At 45.6% G+C, this 21,202-nt stretch overlaps 1 protein-coding gene across 3 annotated transcripts in view; it reads left to right on the top strand.

Moving 5' to 3' along the window:
* The window catches only part of LOC115116358 (multiple C2 and transmembrane domain-containing protein 1-like), a 255,296-nt gene extending 234,548 nt beyond the window's left edge, over positions 1–20,748 (top strand). For all 3 annotated transcript variants that reach the window (XM_065011417.1, XM_065011418.1, XM_065011416.1), the window contains 4 exons: positions 2,957–3,066; positions 4,723–4,832; positions 5,118–5,215; positions 13,292–20,748. In XM_065011417.1, coding sequence (XP_064867489.1) covers positions 2,957–3,066; positions 4,723–4,832; positions 5,118–5,215; positions 13,292–13,363 — 390 coding nt within the window. In that variant the 3' untranslated portion in view covers positions 13,364–20,748. The remainder of the gene's footprint in view (positions 1–2,956; positions 3,067–4,722; positions 4,833–5,117; positions 5,216–13,291) is intronic.
* The last annotated feature ends 454 nt before the right edge of the window (positions 20,749–21,202 follow it).

Genomic DNA, 21,202 nt, shown 5'->3' with positions numbered 1-21,202 from the left:
CGCTCCGCCACCACTCGCTCTCTCACACCGCTCCCCTGTCCCGCAAACACTCTCCCGGCGCTCCGAGAACACTCCCCAGGCCCAGAACACCAAGCCCCACCAAGCCCCACCCAACACAACCCAACACAACCCAACACAGTGGACCCTGGACATGGGGCTTTGTTGGAACCAATAATTCAAAACAGATGGGGAAGAAAGGAGGCTTGTAAAAATATTTAAAAGAAAATAACCCTGTCTAATTATATCTACGTGTCTTGTGTGGTTTTTCAGGGAGGCCTTGTGGTTTCCCTGGCTGCAACAGGGTTCATTTATCAAATGCCTGATCCTGCAGGAAGAGCAGGAAGAGGAGTATATGGGGTGCGATGGGGGTCTCTGGGGGACGGTTTGGGTTTGGGGCCTGGGGGTTATAAACATTTGAGTGTCTTTTCCTGGTCCACTAATTTTCTTCAATGATGAATTATCCCCTTGTTATTTCTGTGATGTGACTGTTCTCTTTCAGTATTGAACCCCATGAACACAGCATGGACCTGTAGAATTCTCACACACAGGTGGGCATCCATAAGTGTCCATTCTGCCATGAAGTGGAAAGTGGTTTTGAAGAGAAGTAGTTTTGAGTAAACCTGGTTGATAATCAGCATTGAATTACATACTATAAGACAACCCCTGTGGAAATGTTCTGTAGAAGTGCATCCCTGCTTTTCCAAGGTCTTTCCCTTGCCTCCTCTCTCAGCTCCCTCAGCTATTACACCATTTGGGGAATCTGGTGTTTCCTGACCGTAGATGACGGTCCTTACAAACTACAGGTGGACTCCATGACAGGTCACAGGTCACTTTAGTGGTGTAATGCTGGAGCAGTGCTATGCTCTTTTCCTATCTTTGTCTGTTGTGGAAACAGAGACAGAGAGCCCTGGTTTGCGACCCCACTCCTCCAGTCATGTCCACACCACCACCACAAAAGTCTGCATCTTTCTCTGTCCTTACTCACCCACTCATTCAATCAGTCACCACATCCTGTCCCACTCCGTTCTGTCATTCAGTCAGTCACCACATCCTGTCCCACTCCGTTCTGTCAGTCAGTCAGTCACCACATCCTGTCCCACTCCGTTCTGTCAGTCAGTCAGTCACCACATCCTGTCCCACTCCGTTCTGTCAGTCAGTCAGTCACCACATCCTGTCCCACTCCGTTCTGTCAGTCAGTCAGTCACTACATCCTGTCCCACTCCGTTCTGTCAGTCAGTCAGTCACCACATCCTGTCCCACTCCGTTCTGTCAGTCAGTCAGTCACCACATCCTGTCCAACTCCATTCTGTCAGTCAGTCAGTCACCACATCCTGTCCCACTCCGTTCTGTCAGTCAGCCAGTCACCACATCCTGTCCCACTCCGGTCTGTCAGTCAGTCAGTCACCACATCCTGTCCCACTCCAGTCTGTCAGTCAATCACCACATCCTGTCACACTCCGGTCTGTCAGTCAGTCTCCACATCCTGTTCCACTCCATTCTGTCAGTCAGTCACCACGTCCTGTCCCACTCCAGTCTGTCAGTCAGTCAGTCACCACATCCTCTCCCACTCCAGTCTGTCAGTCAGTCACCACGTCCTGTCCCACTCCAGTCTGTCTGTCAGTCACCACGTCCTGTCCCACTCCAGTCTGTCAGTCAGTCAGTCACCACATCCTGTCCCACTCCAGTCTGTCAGTCAGTCACCACGTCCTGTCCCACTCCAGTCTGTCTGTCAGTCACCACGTCCTGTCCCACTCCAGTCTGTCAGTCAGTCAGTCACCACATCCTGTCCCACTCCGGTCTGTCAGTCAGTCACCACATCCTGTCCCACTCGTCTGTCAGTCAGTCACCACATCCTGTCCCACTCCGGTCTGTCAGTCAGTCACCACATCCTGTCCCACTCGTCTGTCAGTCAGTCACCACATACTGTCCCACTCCGGTCTGTCAGTCAGTCACCACATCCTGTCCCACTCGTCTGTCAGTCAGTCACCACATACTGTCCCACTCCGGTCTGTCAGTCAGTCACCACATCCTGTCCCACTCGTCTGTCAGTCAGTCACCACATCCTGTCCCACTCGTCTGTCAGTCAGTCACCACATCCTGTCCCACTCGTCTGTCAGTCCTACAGCAGCTCATTTACTGTTGCATGATTTCCTCTTTTGTACTTTGTGTGTAATAGTAGAGGCTTTTAGATTGACCTGCCGCGTCCCTCTCTGTTCTTATGGCCTGCTAATGTTCTCAACCATCAAAAGTTGAAAAGGAGGAGCTCGTCATGGTGCTGACGATGATAATGATTTCACTTCTGGTGACATCATAGTGTGCTGCCAACAACAAAGTGAGCCTGTCTTGGTAGTCAAAACATTCAATCATCCATTTGGCATTCAGCTAAATTCACCCTAATCACATATTCCCATTTCCCTGTGTGCTCGCTGTAAGAGAGAAAACATTCTGATTTGTTCTGCAGACTTTCAAATGTCTATTATAGCTTGGAGAGTAGTCAGTCAATGGAATGAGGATATCTCGTGATTTGGCTCCCCTTTTCAAGTCTTTGAAGCTCTTTAAATGTTTATTTGTTGAAAGATGCATGTGCCCAGCACCATTCTCTCTCTGTCTCTCTTTCTCTTTCTCTCTCTCTCTCTCTCTCTCTCTCTCTCTGTCTATCTTTCTCCCTCTCTCTCTCTCTCTCTCTCTCTCTCTCTCTCTCTCTCTCTCTCTCTCTCTCTCTCTCACTTTCTCCTCTCTCTTCCTCCCTCTTTCTCCCTCTTCTCTCTCTCTCTCTCTCTCTCTCTCTCTCTTTCTCTCTCTCCTCTCTCTCTCTCTCTCTCTCTCTCTCTCTCTCTCTCTCTCTCTCTCTCTCTCTCTCTCTCTCACTTTCTCCCTCTCTCTTTCTCCCTCTCTCTTTGTCTCTCCTCTATCTCTCCTTCTCCTCTTTTTCCTTCTCCCTCTAACTGTCCTCCAGGACCCGGAGAGAAAGGGCTTCATCAACAAGCTGTATGCCATCCAGGATGTGTGCATCAGTGTGCAAAATGCCCTGGATGAAGTGGCATCCTATGGCGAAAGGATAAAAAAGTGAGTAGTAAGCTTCCTCCTCGGCGCCTGTCCCGCCTCTCCAATGCTTCCTGGCACCAGCGCCCTCACCACCCGCCTGCCTACCCGCCTGTCCCTGTCACATCTTATTCAACCCTGTCGAGCTGGCTGGAAAACAGACTCACACACCACGCACACACATACATACAGTACCAGTCAAAGGTTTGGACACTCATTCAAGGGTTTTTCTTTATTTGTACTATTTTCTACATTCTAGAATAATAGTGAAGACATCAAAACCATGAAATAACACATATGGAATCATGTAGTAACCAAACAAGTGTTAAACAAATCAAGACAAAGTAGCCACCCTTTGCCTTGATGACCGCTTTGCACACTCTTAGCATTCCCTCAACCAGCTTCATGAGGTAGTCACCTGGAATGCATTTTAATTAACATGTGTGCCTTGTTAAAAGTTAATTTGTGGAATTTCTTTCCTTCTGGTGGTATACAGAAGACAGCCCTATTTGGTAAAAGACCAAGTCCATATTATGACGAGAACAACTCAAATAAGCAAAGAGAAACGACCGTCCATCATTACTTTAAAAACTTGAAAGTCAATCCGGAAAATTTGCAGTGCAGTGCAGTCGCAAAAACCATCAAGTGCTATGATGAAACTGGCTCTCATTAGGACCACCGCAGAAGAGGAAGACCCAGAGCTATTTCTGCTGCAGAGGATAAGTTCATTATAGTTAACTGCACCTCAGATTGCAGCCCAAATAAATGCTTCACAGAGTTCAAGTAACAGACACATCTCAACATCAACTGTTCAGAGGAGACTGCGTGAATCAGGCCTTCATGGTCGATTTTCTGCAAAGAAATAAACTACTAAAGGACACCAATAATAAGAAGAGACTTACTTGGGCCAAGAAACACGAGCAATGGACATTAGACCGATGGAAATCTGTACTTTGGTCTGATGAGTCCAAATTTGAGATTTTGTGAGATGCGGAGTAGGTGTGTGTGGTTCCCACCGTGAAGCATGGTGGAGGAGGTGTGATGGTGCTTTGCTGGTGACACTGCCTGTGATTTATTTAGAATTCAAGGTGCACTTAACCAGCATGGCTACCACAGCATTCTGCAGCAATATACCATCCCATCTGGTTTGCGCTTATTGGGACTATAATTTTTCAACAGGACAATGACACCAAACACACCTCTACAATGTATAAAATGGTATAAATAGGTAGGTGTGTCCAAACCTTTGACTGGTACTGTACATACACAAGAACACACACTCAAGCTACATTATTTAATCCCACAAAAAACGAACATCCTTGCCTTTCTTGAATTAAGACTTGCACTTTTCCTTCTAGTACTGACTGTTGATAGCTACATTATTAAGTAAAACTTTACTTATTATGACTGAGTGTATGCGGTTTTCTCAACGACTGTAGCTATCTTAAGATGAACGCACTAACTGTAAGTCGAGAGAGTCCATTAAATGACTGAAATGTTGTTGCTTTTAATGCTTTTAAATGTACACACATTTGGCATAGGCAGTAAAGTTAGTGAGGCTCCCTAGTCAGTTTCACTTGGAGGGTAAAGTTGGAGAACTAAAGGATGCTTGCTGTCTACACATAGGTGAATCATGCTGTTATAATGAACTAATACGCATCTCCCCTACTCTCTTTACAGCACCTTTAACTGGACAGTGCCTTTCCTAAGCTGGCTGGCCATCGTGGCTCTATGTGTGGCCACTGTTCTCATCTACTATATCCCCCTACGCTACATCGTCCTGGCCTGGGGTCAGTGCCTAAAAATCTATTCTAATGACTATTGCGTTTTTGAGACAACAATGGAGCAGTATAGTACCTTAATGAAGTGTATCCATTATGACGGGCTTAGATTGGGGATAGATTGGGGGTCTCTTGAGGGGTGGAGAGGGGAGATCTGGTCTCTAATGGTGTCTGCACTCTGCTTTGAAACACATTGAGTGCTGAAAGTGGGCTGTGCGAGAGAAAGAAAGGAGGTGTGCTCTTGTGACTCATGCGCTGAACAGCTCTCCTCCCTATTTCCCTCGCTCCCTGCAGGGGTGAATAAATTCAGCAAGAAGCTCCGTGACCCGTATACCATTGACAACAACGAGCTCTTGGACTTCCTGTCCAGAGTCCCCTCAGATGTTCAAGTGGTAGGTGTGATTTCATCCCTATCTCTCTCTCCCTGCTCCCTCCCTCTCCATCCCTGCTCCCTCCCTCTCCTTCTCCCTCTCCTTCTCTCTCTCCCTCTCTCTCCCCCTCCCTCCCTCCCTCGCTCTCTCTCTCCCCCTCTCTCTCCACACTTCTCCTCTCTCCATACTTTTGCATTCACAGATTTTGCTTTCTAATAGTGATTTCCACAGTGATTAATATCGTCTTCCTTATTGCTATTACATATTAGCAAACACTATATGACCATATTCCCAACTATTATGAAGTGTTTTCCTGCTCAATAGTTCCTGATTCCACAGAATGAATAAGGTCCTGTGAGCGAAGGTCTTTATGGCCTGTCTGATTTAATCCATCCAGAAGAATTGCTGTTGTGACTGAGTCATTATAGAGTTAAACCAACAGTTAACCACCCTCACGCGGTTTAGTTCTACATTAACCGTGAGATCAGATTAACGCTGAGGCCGCTGGGTTGGACGCACCCAGCCAAGGTGCTGCTGCTGTTTAACGGCAGCTTGTGAAAGTGTTCAGGCTGTGCTGCTGGAAGCAGAGAAACACAGACACACACTCGACCCAATCCCCTGCCACATTAGCGCCAACACACTCCCCTTTGATCGCCTGTTGGCCGCCACCTCTTTGATCTTTAAAAGGTCGTAATCCTCGTTCCCCGCTTTGCCACAGTCCGCCCCCCCTTGAGGATTTACAGTCTTCCAGGGCCGTTCTAGCGGCAGGTAGCCCCGATCCAAATGAGGCCAAGGTGGCCCTCTGCTGAGGTGCAGCAACCTTGCACACCTGGAGTCGGAGGGGCCGGCAGGTAGGAGGACTTTACGAGCCCATTAATGAGGGGCCGGTGGTCGGGACAGCCCACGGATGCGCACACACACGCACACGCACACAATCCCCAGCCCACAGACTATGGAGCTCTTGTTACTGCTCCGCTCCAGAGGCAGAACTCTGAAACTCCGTTGCTCTGCTCTCTCCCCTGCGCTGCCTCCGGTGGTGGGTTCACCTCATTGCCTGTGTTTCTGGGTCAAAGGGGGCTGCAGGGGCCGAGTCCCCTCCCTGGCCTGAGCCCAGCTGGCCAGCTTTGCGGATGACATTTCAGGGCCCCAGTGTGCCACTCGCTCTCTCTCTCTCTGTCTGTCTGTCTGTCTGTCTGTCTGTCTGTCTGTCTGTCTGTCTGTCTGTCTGTGTCTGTCTGTCTGTCTGTCTGTCTCTCTCTGTCACTCTCTGTCTCTCTCTGTCTCTCTGTCTCTCTTTCTCTCTCTCTCTCTCTCTCTCTCTCTCTCTCTCTCTCTCTCTCTGTCTCTGTCTCTGTCTATGTCTCTCTCTGTCTCTCTCTGTCTCTCTCTCTCTCTCTCTCTGTCTCTCTCTCTGTCTCTGTCTCTCTGTCTTTCTCTGTTTATCTCTGTCTCTCAGTCTCTCTGTGCGTGTGCGGTCACCAAGGTGTAAATGTGTTTATTGATATATAACTTAGAAAATGTATTTGGTTTCCTGGTATTGGTATTTTTACAGAGACAAATATTGTGTGTGTGTGTGTGTGTGTGTGTGTGTGTGTGTGTGTGTGTGTGTGTGTGTGTGTGTGTGTGTGTGTGTGTGTGTGTGTGTGTGTGTGTGTGTGTGTGTGTGTTGAGAACAGTGGATCATTCAGCATATTGCTGTAAGTCAGTTGTAGCATTGTTGATGCGGTGGTCAACTGAAGTGCTGGGGAGTGGGTGACGGGCCGGTTGACTGCCACTCCCTCAGCCCCAGTGAACACTTAACAGTGCACTTTACCTTAAAGCTACACAGGCTTTATACAGTGTGCTCTTTACCTTAAAGACACTATGCCTCTAACAGCACTGGCATCCCTCTAGACCAGCACAAAGGTGCTGCATTGGCTGAAACCCACAGATAAGTCTTGGTGTAATATCTTTACTTGCTACTCAGTTTACGTTTATAGCTGCTCCGTTTTCCTTCATGTTCTTCCTAGTCTGTAACCTTAATGGCTGCCTTGTATACTTTCCCCTCTGGATGGCTGTTTGTGATTTTATGCCAGAGTAAACTACCTTTACGGTCTAGGGGAATCCTCCATGTGCCCTAAACGAGGCCAAAAGCCATAATCAACCTAAGTATTCCCAACCTGGTGTCTGGGACTGCTCCGTGTACCAGCATGCTTTATGACGCCATTAGCCATGTGAGCTGTGGACTGCATAATAGGACGGTAGCAATTAGCATAGCAAGTGCTCCTTTATAGCCGGTGTAAAGTAGCAGGTTTTAACCCCTCCATAGAAATAGACATGACTCGTCATTGAAGAATTATGGCTCTGATTGGCTGCTGGGTTGGGGACTTCAGAGGTCAGGGGGTCAAAGGGGGCTAAAGGGCTGAGGCTAGGTGCCAGACCCCATCCATCACAACTTCCACTCTGCTCTGCCACAGTCCCCCTCCCTCGTCATCTCTGGGACACATTTAAACCTTTTACATTGAGCAAGCAATTAGTCTCCACTTAGCAGCCTGCAAACTTGCTGGGAAAACTTTCCTCTGTGTTCTTTTTGTCTGTTTGCCTTGCTTTCACCTTGACATGCTTATTCTCTGTGAAAAGTAGACCTGAGTGCTGCTGAATCCCCTGTCTGTGGGTGTCGGTGCGCTAGCTGTTGTTTTTTGGCACCGTTTAATACCCATAATGCTAGGTTATAGGCATCACAAAAGATGAAGCCTGCAGCTACTTTTCTCCCCCTGTAGAAACATCATAGGTTAGTATCATTAAAACGATGTCTCTCTGTCTCCTCTCATTGACTTATTTATATTTGCCTTTTCCTGCTCCGCTACCCGCCCGCCCAAGTGCCTTCAAACTGGAATCCTCTCACTTAACGGCAGGGCGACAGTGAGAAAGAGAGAGAGCCATGTGGAACACCGGGTCCCGGGATGCCGCCCGCCGCCGCCTGACACTGCTAAACGAAACGCTCTCTGGAATATGCGGCGCCCCCTCCGCAGTGCACACTTCAAAGGTTGTTTTGTAGTTCAACTGTCAACATGGGGAGAGGAGGGAAGGTGGCGAGGAGAGGAGAGGAGCGAGGGTGGAGCAGCCTTTGAGCAGCGCCAGGTCTTTTACCCACTGTCTCCCATAGATGTTATCTTTGTGCTCTACAATTCTTTTCAAAGCAAATTGCTACCCTTCTCTCTCCCTCTCTCTCTTTTTTGACTTTAACTAGCTCGCCATGTTTTCGTATGCGGGGCGGCGTAGCTTTATTAGGAAGGGTGAGCGTGAACACGAGCGAGCGGAGCCGCAAGAGCTGACGGCAGGCCTGTCACCCGGAAGGAGGAATGGAACATGTGACGTGTTTCTCTCTGGCAGCTCTTCTTAGAGACCTCTCTCTCTCTCCTCTTTCTTTTGTTTTATCTGGTTCCCTCCTTTTCCCTCCTTCTGAAAACTAGTTTTTCCTGACATGCAAACTTTTGTTTGTATAGTTCCCCAGAAGGATTTTGATTTGAATAGCAACAGACAGTCCCAAATTGCAAACTTTTTGGGGGAATTGTAGGCGTTTGACTTCATAGCCATGAAGTGCTTTGAAAAGCTGGTCATGGCTCACATCAACACCATCATCCCAGACACACTGCACCCACTCCAATTTGTATACCTCCCCAACAGATCCAGAGATGATGCAATCTCTATTGCACTCCAAACTACCCTCACCCACCTGGACAAAAGGAATACCTATGTGAGAATGCTATTCATTGACATCAGCTCAGCATTCAACACCATAGTGTCCTCCAACTTTATCACTAAGCTCTGGGACTGAACACCTCCCTCTGCAACTGGATCCTGGACTTCCTGACTGGCTGCCCCAGGTGGGAAGGGTAGGCAACAACACATCTGCCACGCTGACCCTCAACACTGTGACCCCTCAGGGGTGCATGTTTAGTCTCCTCCTGTACTTCCTGTTCACCCACGACTGCGTGGCAGTGCACGACTCCAACACAACAATGGTGGTAGGACGAATCACAAACGAAGATGAGGCAGCCTATAGGGAGGAGATCAGAGACAACATCCTCTCTCAACGTCAACAAGACAAAGGAGCTGATTGTGGACTACATCCACATCGATGGGGCTGTAGTGGAGTGGGTCGAGAGCTTCAAGTTCCTCTGTGTCCACATCACTAAGGATTTAACATGGTCCACACACACCCACACAGTTGTGATGAGGGCACGTCAGCGCCTCTTCCCCCTCAGGAGGCTGAAGAGATTTGGATTGACCCTCAGATCCTCCAGAAGTTCTACCTGTGCAGCATTGAGAGCATGTTATCTGGCTGTATCACCGCTTGGTATGGCAACTCAAGTCTGGAACCATCAGGATCCCGAACAGCTTCTACCCCAAAGCCATGACTACAAAACAAGACTGCTAAATAGCTAATTAAATGACTACCTGCCTTGACCCTTTTTTGAGCTAACTCTCTTGCCTTGACTCTATGCACACACACTGACATCCCAACGCACACACTACATACGCCCAGACCCACATAGCACGCGCACACATGCATACTGACGCCACACACAGTCACACACACTCAAACACACATTCACACTCACCACATATGCTGCTGCTACTGTCTATTATCTAAGTCACTTTACCCATCACTATATGTATGTATCTACCTCAATTACCTCGTCCCCATGCACATCGACTCCCATCTGGTACTCCCTATACAGTATATAAATAGCCTGTGTATTTTTTTCTTGTGTCACTATTTCTATGTTTTTGTAACTTTATCTTAACTCTGCATTGTTGGAAAAGGACCCGGAATCAAGCATTTCACTGTTAGTCTACATCTGTTGTTTACGAAGCATGTGACATACATTTAGATTTGATTTGATTTTAACAGGCAATGATAATACAATGTCCTGCTTGGGATGTGTTGTCGGCTTTACCCTCACTTCCCGCTTTGCCTTTGAGAAGATATCCAATGTTGTATGACAGTGGATTGATGGCCAACAGTATACAAACAACAAAAGTCAGATCAGGGTTGTTTCTGTGCTCCAGAAAGTGACCCAAATGTCTCCTGGCAAAGCACTTATTTAAAGTGAACCTGTCCCACGCCCAGATGTGCATTCACTCACTCACTCACTCACTCACTCACTCACTCACTCACTCACTCACTCACTCACTCACTCACTCACTCACTCACTCACTCACTCACTCACTCACTCACTCACTCACTCACTCACTCACTCACTCACTCACTCACTCACTCACTCACTCACTCAATCATTCATGAACCCATTCACTCCATCACTCATGGACATGGCATGATCTCAGCCTCACTCGACAGACAGTGGCATCCCACCAGCTCTGCCACGGCCCCCTAAGCTCCCATAATGAAAGCCTGACTGACACAGTGCAGCCGTTCATCCCAGCAGCAGCACAGATGGGACGGGCCCATATAAAAACCTGGGTCCCCTGGGCTTCTGCTCCAGTGGCTGCTTTAGTTGGCCAGACTAGAAAAGGATCCCAACCCATAAGAAAACAGTATCTGTCATCACCCCACTGTTTTGTGGCCGGAATCTTTCTCTTCCCCCGTCTCTCTCCCTCTCCCCCTGGGTCTGTGCTCATCATCACCAGGAACAGTACATATGTACAGAACCACGTCCTCTAGTTCCTCCACGCCGCGCTCCTCCACTCTCTCACCCTGTCCTTATTTGTTCAGCTGTAAATTGATCCTATGTTTTGAAAGATATTTTTCTTGTAGGCCGTGGACATGGTAGCTCTGAATCAGCCCCACCTGGTGCTGTTAGTGATAAGAAGAGGAGGAACATATGGACTCCAATCACCAATCCCTTTATGGGACAATGCCTTTATGGGACATCCCCTACGCTGTGTAGGGGAGTTGAAATAGCATACAGACAGTGTGTGGTTGACTGGAGGGGGTTAATGCACTGACAGGCTGATGTGTCTGAGATGTTTCGTGTGACAGATTAAGGGTTAGACACTGCCTGTTGAAGTGGCACTGTTAAGCAGCAGGAGACAAATGGGAAAGCAGCTAGCTAGCTCTCAGACGACCATGATGAGAGATTCTTGTGTTCCGGCCGCAGTGAACAGAGCGACCACACTGGAGAAGGGGAACGCTTAGAGGATGTCAGTCACTTGTCTGGCAAATCTTACAGGGTGTCAGTCAGTGTGGAGTGTAATGTACTTCAGGCTTTCAGTGATACCGAGAGGGTGTGTGTCTCTCAGTGTCTTGTGGGACTGTGTCTCTGTGAGTGAGGGGCTAATAGAATGACAGCATTTGGTTTTTGAGGCTAAGCTACTAGGATGTGATGCTTGAACACCCATTATCTAGTACATTATCCTTTCTCTGGATGAAAGAGAATGTTCTGCAGAAACCCCCACTGGCTCCCTGTCCTCCTCGGCAAACACTGAGGATACCAAACATTAGGAACACCTTCCTGATATTGAGTTGCAATAAAACATGGTAAATAAATGACCCCATCTCTCTCTCTCTCTCTCTCTCTCTCTCTCTCTCTCTCTCTCTCTCTCTCTGTGTGTATTGTAGAATCTGTACTGGTTTGGTTACCCCAAGATAAAAGCCTCAGCCAGGTCAACAAACATTTATCCCTGGTCCCCAGCCCTCCCCCGCTCCCTGCCTCCTCTCCTTCCCCCTCTCCCTCCCTCCTTAATCTCCTTCCCCCTCTCCCTCCTGTCCTTCTCCCTCCCCTTCCCACTCTCCCTCCCTCCTCTACTTCTCACTCTCCTGCCCCCTCTCCCTTCCTCCTCTCTATCCTCTGCCAGGTTAAGTCATCTCTGGAGCCCCCAGAACATTCAGGCTGGTTCATACTGGATGTGGTTCGTGATCCATGAGTGACAGATACTCTCTCGCTGTGGTTCGTGGATCCGTTGCTCATGAAGTCACTCATCTTTCCACTGTCTGTTAATTATGGTGGATTTGAGAGAAAAGGTTACACAATTCCAGGAATAAAGGGCCGCTTTCAGCCAGCCCGCTACAGCCAACTCTAAGAGGAGAGTGAGTGAGGGAGAGAGAGGGAGTAGGGAAGATAGAGAGAGGGGGGGGGGGGTGAGAAAGGGAAAGGGGATTAACATGAAGTCTACATCATGGATGGAGAATATGTGCATGGGAGCAAATGTCTAACATGGCCTTTCTGACTACAGGTATTTTTGACCACACCATGACCATAGTCTAGAAGTAATATGGACTAAGCCATCGATGATGTCACCCCATTGTTTCCTATGAGAATGCTCATTGGTGCATTTGAAGATAAGAAAGTATCATTTCAGCATCTCATCATTTTGCTACATGGAAGAGTTTTTGGATCGCATGGGCACTTTGAGCTATTCTAGGAAGTGACATTGGATGCTAGCTCAGTGCTGCTCCTTCTGATTGAAGGCCAACCGAGGTACTGCAGGCTGCCATTAGCAACTAATTTATCATTTTGACTTTGTCTGTGTGTGATATTAACGTGGATAGTGTGATTCAGAGATAGGTGTGTTACGACTGTCTGGCCCCTTATTCTGTTAGAGAACACAGCATAAGGAGGAAATCATTCATTGTGATTATTTTAATGGAGGTTGTGTGTAGTTGGCCTCAATCTGACTTTGTTTTTCATCAGACTTGTAAACGTAATATGGATTTCAAGCCTAGGCATGGTAATACAGTTTGCATTGCAAATCACAGTGTTTCATAGATGGAGCAACACAACACACTGCTACAATGCGGCTGGAGCCCTAGCCACGGCTTGTTAAGGGTTAACCTGTGTTTCCTGTATAGCCTCCATGGCTCTGTTCTCTCTCCAAGCTTTCCCATGAACCCTTGCCTTGCTCTGTTTGTTTGTGTGATTCCTTCCCCCAGGCCACTGTTCCACACAGCTTGACGGACGGACGAATGGACACACTGAGCCTTCCTAGGGGTCTCACTGACTCTATCCACCCCAGCATCCTTCGCTTTCCCCACCTGACCACCCGCTCTCTCTCCCTCCCTTTGTGTGTGTGTGTGTGTGTGTGTGTGTGTGTGTGTGTGTGTGTGTGTGTGTGTGTGTGTGTGTGTGTGTGTGTGTGTGTGTGTTTTAACAGGTGCAGTACCGAGAGCTGAAAGTGGATCCCAGTCATAGTCCAAATAAAAGAAAGAAAAACAACCCGGGATAACTGGCTTTGCCCACCCACTGAATCTTCCCTCCCTCACCCGTCCAACGCCAAGAAGCAGAGAAACACTGGTTTGAACCAGCTGAACACTCTCCCTCTCTCTCTGTCTCTCTCTTTCTCTCTGTCTCTCTCTCTTCTACCGACTTTCAAAAAATATATATACATGTACAGGCTCTGGAAGTGTAATTATTACAAAGAGACAACAAAGAGATGAGTTTGGATGACTATTTCAGACCCAGGTGTTTACTGAGCCCGTCTGACAGATGTCCATGTCATGCCGTCCTCGTAATGTTCAACTATGAGTATCACAGTTATGAGTTCATTCAGAGATTTCTCCATAATAACCCCATTAGGAACATATAATTGAACCATCCCAAAGCTACTTACTAGGGCTGGGAATTGCCAGGGACCTCACAATATGATATTATCACAATACGATATTATCACAATACGATATTATCACAATACGAATACGATATTATCACAATACTCAGTGCCTTCAGAAAGTATTCACTCCCTTTTACTTTTTACACATTTAGTTGTTTTAGAACCTTCGTTTAACATTGAATCAATTGAGATGTTGTATCACTGATCTACACACAATACCCCATAAGTAATGAGTTTTTAGCATTTTTTACAAATTCATTCAAAATGAAAAGCTGAAATGCCAATAAGTATTCAAGCCCTTTGTTATGGCAAGTCTAAATAAGTTCAGGAGAAAAAATGTGCTTAATAAATCACATAATAAGTTGCATGGACTAATTCTATAATAGTGGCATTCATTTTTTATGACTACCCCATCTCTGTACCCCACACAATTATCTGGTCCCTCGATCGAGTAATGACCTTCAAGCACAGATTCAACCACCAAGACCAGGGAGGTTTGCCAATGCCTTGCAAAGAAGGGCACCGATTGGTAGATGTGTAAAACGAAATAAAAAGCAGACATTGAATATCCCTTTGAGCATGGGGAAGTTATTAATTAGGCGTTGGTTGGTGCATCAATACATTGTCACTACAAACATACAGGCGTATGTAACTCAGTTGCCGGAGAGGAAGGATTTTAAAACAGTTACAGAGTTTTAATGGTTGTGATATGAGAAAACTGAGGATGGATCAACAACATTGTAGTTACTCCACAATACGAAACTAAATGACGGAGTGAAAAGAAGGAAGACTGTACAGAATGAAAAATATACCAAAACATGGTATAATTGCAATAAGGGACTAAAGTAGATCTGCAAAACATGTGGCAAAGAAATTAACTTTATGTCCTGAATGCAAAGCGATATGTTTGGGGAAAATCCAACACACAGAGTACAATATTTTCAAGCATGGTGGTGGCTGCATCATGTTATGGGTATGCCTGTCATTTTTTAGGCTAAAATTAAATGGAATACAGCATAACATAGGCAAAATCCTATAGGAAGACCTGGTTCATTCGGCTTTCCAACAGACACTGGGAGATTAATTCACCTTGGAGTTGCTAACCAAGACGACATTGAATGCTCTTGAGTGGCCTAGTTATAGTTATTATATCTGCTTAAAAAATCTATGGCAAGAATTGAAAATGGCTGACTAGCAGTGATCCACAACCAACTTGACAGCGCTTGAAGAATTTAAAAAAGATTAATTGGCAAATATTGAAGAATCCAGGTATACAAAGCTCTTAGAGACTTACCCCTTTAATCAGTGTGTCTAACATGTATTGACTCAGGGGGTTGAATACTTATCTAATCAAGATATAGCAGTGTTTATTTTTCAGTCATCTTTTATACATTTTCTACATTTTCTTCCACGTTGACAGAGTATTTTATGTAGCTCGATAACGCAAAATTACAATTAAATCCATTAAATCTCATTTGTAACCCAACAAAATGTAAAAAGTAAAAGGGTGTAAATGCTTACTGAAGGCATTTTAGGTGCCGAAATGAAATGTATTGTGATTCTCACGATTTTATATGGTTCGCTTGTGATTTTATTGCGACTGAATGTTCCAAACATATTGCTCACCATATGTCTGCTACAGAGGGACAAGAGAGAGCCGTGAGAAAGCCAGTTTTGATCAGACATGAAAATAAAAGTTCTCAAAACAAATTGGCTCCATATTTAAAAAGAAGATGGAGAACAATCTTTAAAGGAAAAATATTGTCCAGGTAAAGCCAACTAGCGCAAAAATTATATTGCAATATTGTCAAAACTATACGATATATCATCACAAATAATATTGCATACAATATATCAACAAAAATAATATCCCGATATGTAACTCTAGTGATTTTATTCCCACCATCACTACTATTTACCAGGTAGATTGGATATGTCAATACACATTTCAAAACCAGCAGGGGCATCATACACCGCAAACATCTGATGGGGCACGTGAGGATGGTTGGGGTATGGTCAGGAGGAAGGCTAGCTCCACCATCCATAACACCCAAAATAGCTTTTTCCTGCAATCTAGAGCCATAATCATTATTCTTAATTCTATGTAATATCTAAGCATACCTCTTAAGCGATCTGTATCCTCCTGAGTGGTGTCTCTATCCTCCTGAGTGGTGTCTCTATCCTCCTGGGTGGTGTCTCTATCCTCCTGAGTGGTGTCTCTATCCTCCTGAGTGGTGTCTATTCTCCTGAGTGGTGTTTCTATCCTCATGAGTGGTGTCTGTATCCTCCTGAGTGGTGTCTCTATCCTCCTGAGTGGTGTCTATCCTCCTGAGTGGTGTCTCTATCCTCCTGGGTGGTGTCTCTATCCTCCTGAGTGGTGTCTATCCTCCTGAGTGGTGTCTATTCTCCTGAGTGGTGTTTCTATCCTCCTGAGTGGTGTCTGTATCCTCCTGAGTGGTGTCTGTATCCTCCTGAGTGGTGTCTCTATCCTCCTGAGTGGTGTCTCTATCCTCCTGAGTGGTGTCTCTATCCTCCTGGGTGGTGTCTCTATCCTCCTGAGTGGTGTCTATCCTCCTGAGTGGTGTTTCTATCCTCCTGAGTGGTGTTTCTATCCTCCTGAGTGGTGTCTCTATCCTCCTGAGTGGCGTCTCTATCCTCCTGAGTGGTGTCTCTATCCTCCTGAGTGGTGTCTCTATCCTCCTGAGTGGTGTCTCTATCCTCCTGGGTGGTGTCTCTATCCTCCTGAGTGGTGTCTATCCTCCTGAGTGGTGTTTCTATCCTCCTGAGTGGTGTTTCTATCCTCCTGAGTGGTGTCTGTATCCTCCTGAGTGGTGTCTCTATCCTCCTGAGTGGTGTCTGTCCTCCTGAGTGGTGTCTATCCTCCTGAGTGATTGAAAGGATTGTGAGTCTAATTTTTGTAATTGCTTAAGTCTACCAACCTTGCCAGCAGGCATGCCAGCCAAGATAGTTAGACAAGCTAGTTACTCTAACTTGATTGATAGCCTAAAATGAGTTATTGATAGCTAGTTAAGAAGTTGGGAGATTGGGAACCTATTTGGGCTAGCTAAAGCCATCTTCATAAAACTGCTAGTTGGCTAGCAGTATTACAGAGAAACAACATTTTTTATAGTTGTTTTTTTAACAGGACAAATCTGAGGGAGCACTTGCCCCTGTGCCCACTGTGGGCATGATACCTCTGAAAGACACAAGCGTGTGTGTGTGTCTTTCTGCTTCTATCAGTGAGTTACCACGTTTATTAGCTTCTATCTCAGCCAGTATACAGTGAGTTACCACGTTTATTAGCTTTTATCTCAGCCAGTATACAGTGAGTTACCACGTTGATTAGCTTCTACCTCAGCCAGTATACAGTAAGTTACCATGTTGATTAGCCTGTTAGCCTCCAGTCATGTTCTGCTGCTTGCTCACTGCAGATAGAAAATGAAAACAGACACACCCCTTCATTTCAATATCAGAAGCTGTATTTGTACACGTCGAGTTGCACAATGTCTTTTCACTTGGTAGGCCTATCCCAGTGGTACTTGACTATCCAAATGAATGTGGAAACTTTAAAACATCAAACACCCTATTTTAAATTCAACTAAAAACTTCTGCAGTCCTGTCAATATGCCAATCTTCACTCCCATCGATAGCCCAGATTAGTGTTTTTCTACCCAGAAACGGAGTGTCATTTCCCCCAGCAGAGGCAGGAGAGTGTGGCTTGTTGCTGTGCAACTGAGCTAATATAGATGTCACCCTGTGCAGACACAATCGCCAGGCAGGCCTTAGGCAGCCCGAGCGGTAATCTTATTTGAAAGGCTGGTCTCCTCTCCTCTCATCTCCACATGTGTTGCCTCAGTGGGCACAGACAGACACACACATACAGTACACACACACTCCGACGCTCTGCCTCAGGCTGGCCGCCCTCTCCATCTGCCCCATCTCCTGTGCCCACAGCTCAACTGTGATCTCTTTCAAGGGACCTGTGTGTATGTGTGTGTGTGCACCCGTGCATATGTGTTTATGCAAGCAAACAAGCTAGTTGTGTGCTTGGTGTGTGCCCATACACTGTGTACATGCTATGTGTGTATATGCTATGTGTGTAAATTATGTGTGTACATGTTGTGTGTGTAAATGCTGATTGTATATATGTTCGTATAAATGTGTGTGTAAATGGTGGGTGTGTAAATGATGGGTGTGTAAATGATGGGTGTAAATGATGTGTGTTGTCACAGGCCGGCTCATAGCCTGTGGCATAAATGAGGGGACGCGAACAACAGGTATAGGCCAATTAAAAAATGTTCTTTATTGTAAACAAAACTATTAACTTTAAGCTAAGAAAAGGGAATGAGGTGTGGAAGTATCATAATGTAAGGTGTATGTAAAGTGCATGGATGCGTGAATCTGTGTGTGTGAATGACTGAGTGAAAACTATGCAAAACTACAAAAGAACAAACAAAACAGGTTCATACCTGGAGGAGCGGAGAGAGAGAGAGAGAGAGGTGATTAGTGACTGTTTAAATACTCTGATCCCAGGTGACTCCAATCACTAACAACCCTCCTCTGCCTGCAGGAGGAACCGCCCCTGCAATGCAGAGGAGGAGCCGTGACAGTGTGTAAATGCTGTGTGTGTGTAAATGTTGTGTGTGTGAGTAAATGCTGTGTGTGCATATATGCTATGTGTGTATATGCTATGTGTGTACATGCTGTGTGTGTAAATTATGTTTGTGTATATACAGTATGCTATGTGTGTAAATGCTGTGTGTAAATGCTATGTGTGTACATGCTGTGTGTGTATATACAGTATGCTATGTTTGTAAATACTGTGTACATGCTGTGTGTGTGTATGCTGTGTGTGTAAATGCTGTGTGTAAATGATATGTGTGTACATGCTGTGCGTGTAAATGATCTCTGTAAATATATGCTATGTGTGTAAATGCTGTGTGTGAATGCTGTGTGTGTATATATGCTATGTGTGTACATGCTGTGTGAGTAAGTGCTGTATGTGTACATGCTGTGTGTCTAAATGTTGTGTGTAAATGCTGTGTGTGTGTATATGTGTGTATAAATGCTGTGTGCATAGGCTGTGTGTGTACATGCTGTGTGTTTAAATACTGTGTGTAAATGCTGTGTGTGTATATGATATGTGTCTACATGATGTGTGTGTAAATGCTGTGTGTGTATATGATATGTGTCTACATGATGTGTTTGTAAATGCTGTGTGTGTATACGCTCTGTGTAAATGGTGTGTGTGTAAATGCTGTGTGTGTACATGTGTGTGTAAATGCTGTGTATAAATGCTGTGTGTGCATATGATGTGTGTATATGCTGTGTTTGTACATGCTGTGTGTAAATTATGTGTGTGTATATGCTGTGTGTAAATTATGTGTATGAATGATATGTGTAAATGTTATGTGTGTAAATGCTGTGTGTGTATATATGCTGTGTGTGTGTGCATGTAGCTCCAGAGTAAAATCAATAAGAAAATTGGTGTTTTATTGTCACATGCACCTGATAGGTGCAGTGACATATGTTGTTTTACAGGGTCAGACATAGTAGTACGGTGTCCCCGGAACAAATTAGGGTTAGGTGCCTTGCTCAAGGACACATCGGCAGATTTCTCACCTTGATGTCTCAAGTATTTGAACCAAAGCTCTAACTGCTAGGTTTCCTGCCACCCTTGTCGGTTGTTGGTTGTCGGTCTCCTCTGGCACAGGAGATGGATGTGGATCTGAGTTTGAACTTGAAGGGTGAGCTAGATGAGCAGCCAGCCAGCCAACCAGCCAGCCAGCCAGCATGCCAGCCGCTGTGACAAGACAAGACGCTTAGGGGACTTGGGCCAGAAACGGCAGGGGTGTGTGTGTTTGTGTGCGTGCACCCTTTTTACCAAATCCCCCCCATCATCCCTCTCTCTCTCCCTCTCTCATTCGTCAGTGGTTGGGGTCACAGCCCTGTCTGAAAGGAAAGTCTCCTGGGTCTCTCCTAGAGCATCTTTTGAAAGATCACAGCATAGGCTACATCTGAGAAGCCTTCCACTCCTCCATATCCACATCTTCCTCTCCATCCCTTAAACTTCAGCAAGCGTAGATCTGTCACTTGGAAGGCCATTGATTTAGTTTGTTTTGAGGAATGCACTTGAGAGACAATAACATGCTCCATGGAGAACTAGACCTAGACATACGATTAATATCATCCTCACCAAAATACTCTTTTGTGTCTTTTTGTACTGCCTGAAGGGGACATTTTGTAAACCTGAATATGTATGTGTGTACCTCTGTATGTGGTAGCTATAATTTACAGTAATTGTGGTGGTATATTATGTGTGGTCTTGCATCCAAATGCTCTGAGTTTTATAAAACTGCATTGGCTGTGTTTAAAAGCAGTGAAAAGTGATTTTGTTTTGATGAGAATGTATCTGACATACATAAAGGAAAAATGCACTTTCATTTGCACCCATTTTTTTAACCTTGACTTCATTTTTGAATGATGTACATAGTAGGCCGTGTTCATTTATGGTTTCAAGTATTTTTGACTGTATGCTTGTTAATGGTCTTATGTTGATGATCTTGTGTAGCTGTATGCTTGTCATTTCTCTCTGAGGTCTTTTTGCCTGCAGACTGTGCTTGACTAGGGCAGGAGCTCACCGGAGCTGAGTACCGGCACCTCAGATGTTCTACTGCTTGAGCTCCTGTTCGTCTTATAGAATATTAGCTCAAAAGTGGAGCTCCTGCACCCAAAGAAAAACAGTACTTGCACCCAAAATGAGTACCGGAACCCATTTCAGTCCAAGTAAAGTACTGCCTGCAGTGTTTCCTGTGACATCAGCTTCACTTTCCTTGTACTGGTCAACAGTTCTAGAGGACAAAGGTGGGGATTTTGGGGTGGGTGGGCAGTAAGGGAAAGTTATGAGAAAATAATGTACATCTATTAAGACGATATAAATGCACCTGATGCATGTAGATTATTTTGAAAAATGTGAAAAATATTAAATATTTTGTATAATCTTTGAAGGTTTGTCATTCATCGCCAAAATAGCGAGTCATTGAGCTTCACGAAGACCAAAACATAGCCAGCCAAAGATGTGTGTATGACTGTGTATGATTTGACACAGAAGGGTGATTTAAAGCATGTGTAGTTTGTGTGTGTTTTAGTTTCACCGTGCACAGAGGGGGATAGAGAGCCCTTCTACCCCCCTCTGTGAATCCTCTGACCAGATCATTTATTAGTCTGGGAGTGTCTCCACTGTCTGATACCCCTTCATCTAAACCCCTGTACACCACACAGCCTCATGAACGACGACATACATACCTACCCCCTCACAAGAGGTCAGGAAGGAACTGAGGGTTATTTCTTCTCCATCTCTCCTCTTCTCTGACAGACACACACCATCCTCACTTCTCATGTTCTAATCTCTATCTCTCCTAACACACACGCTACAGTATAAGCCACTCTCTCCAT

Source organism: Oncorhynchus nerka, linkage group LG27 (genome assembly GCF_034236695.1).
Source record: "Oncorhynchus nerka isolate Pitt River linkage group LG27, Oner_Uvic_2.0, whole genome shotgun sequence".
NCBI classification, from domain to species: Eukaryota; Metazoa; Chordata; class Actinopteri; order Salmoniformes; family Salmonidae; genus Oncorhynchus; species Oncorhynchus nerka.
Note: the sequence above shows the minus strand (reverse complement) of the source record. Positions and strands in the feature narration are given on the sequence as shown.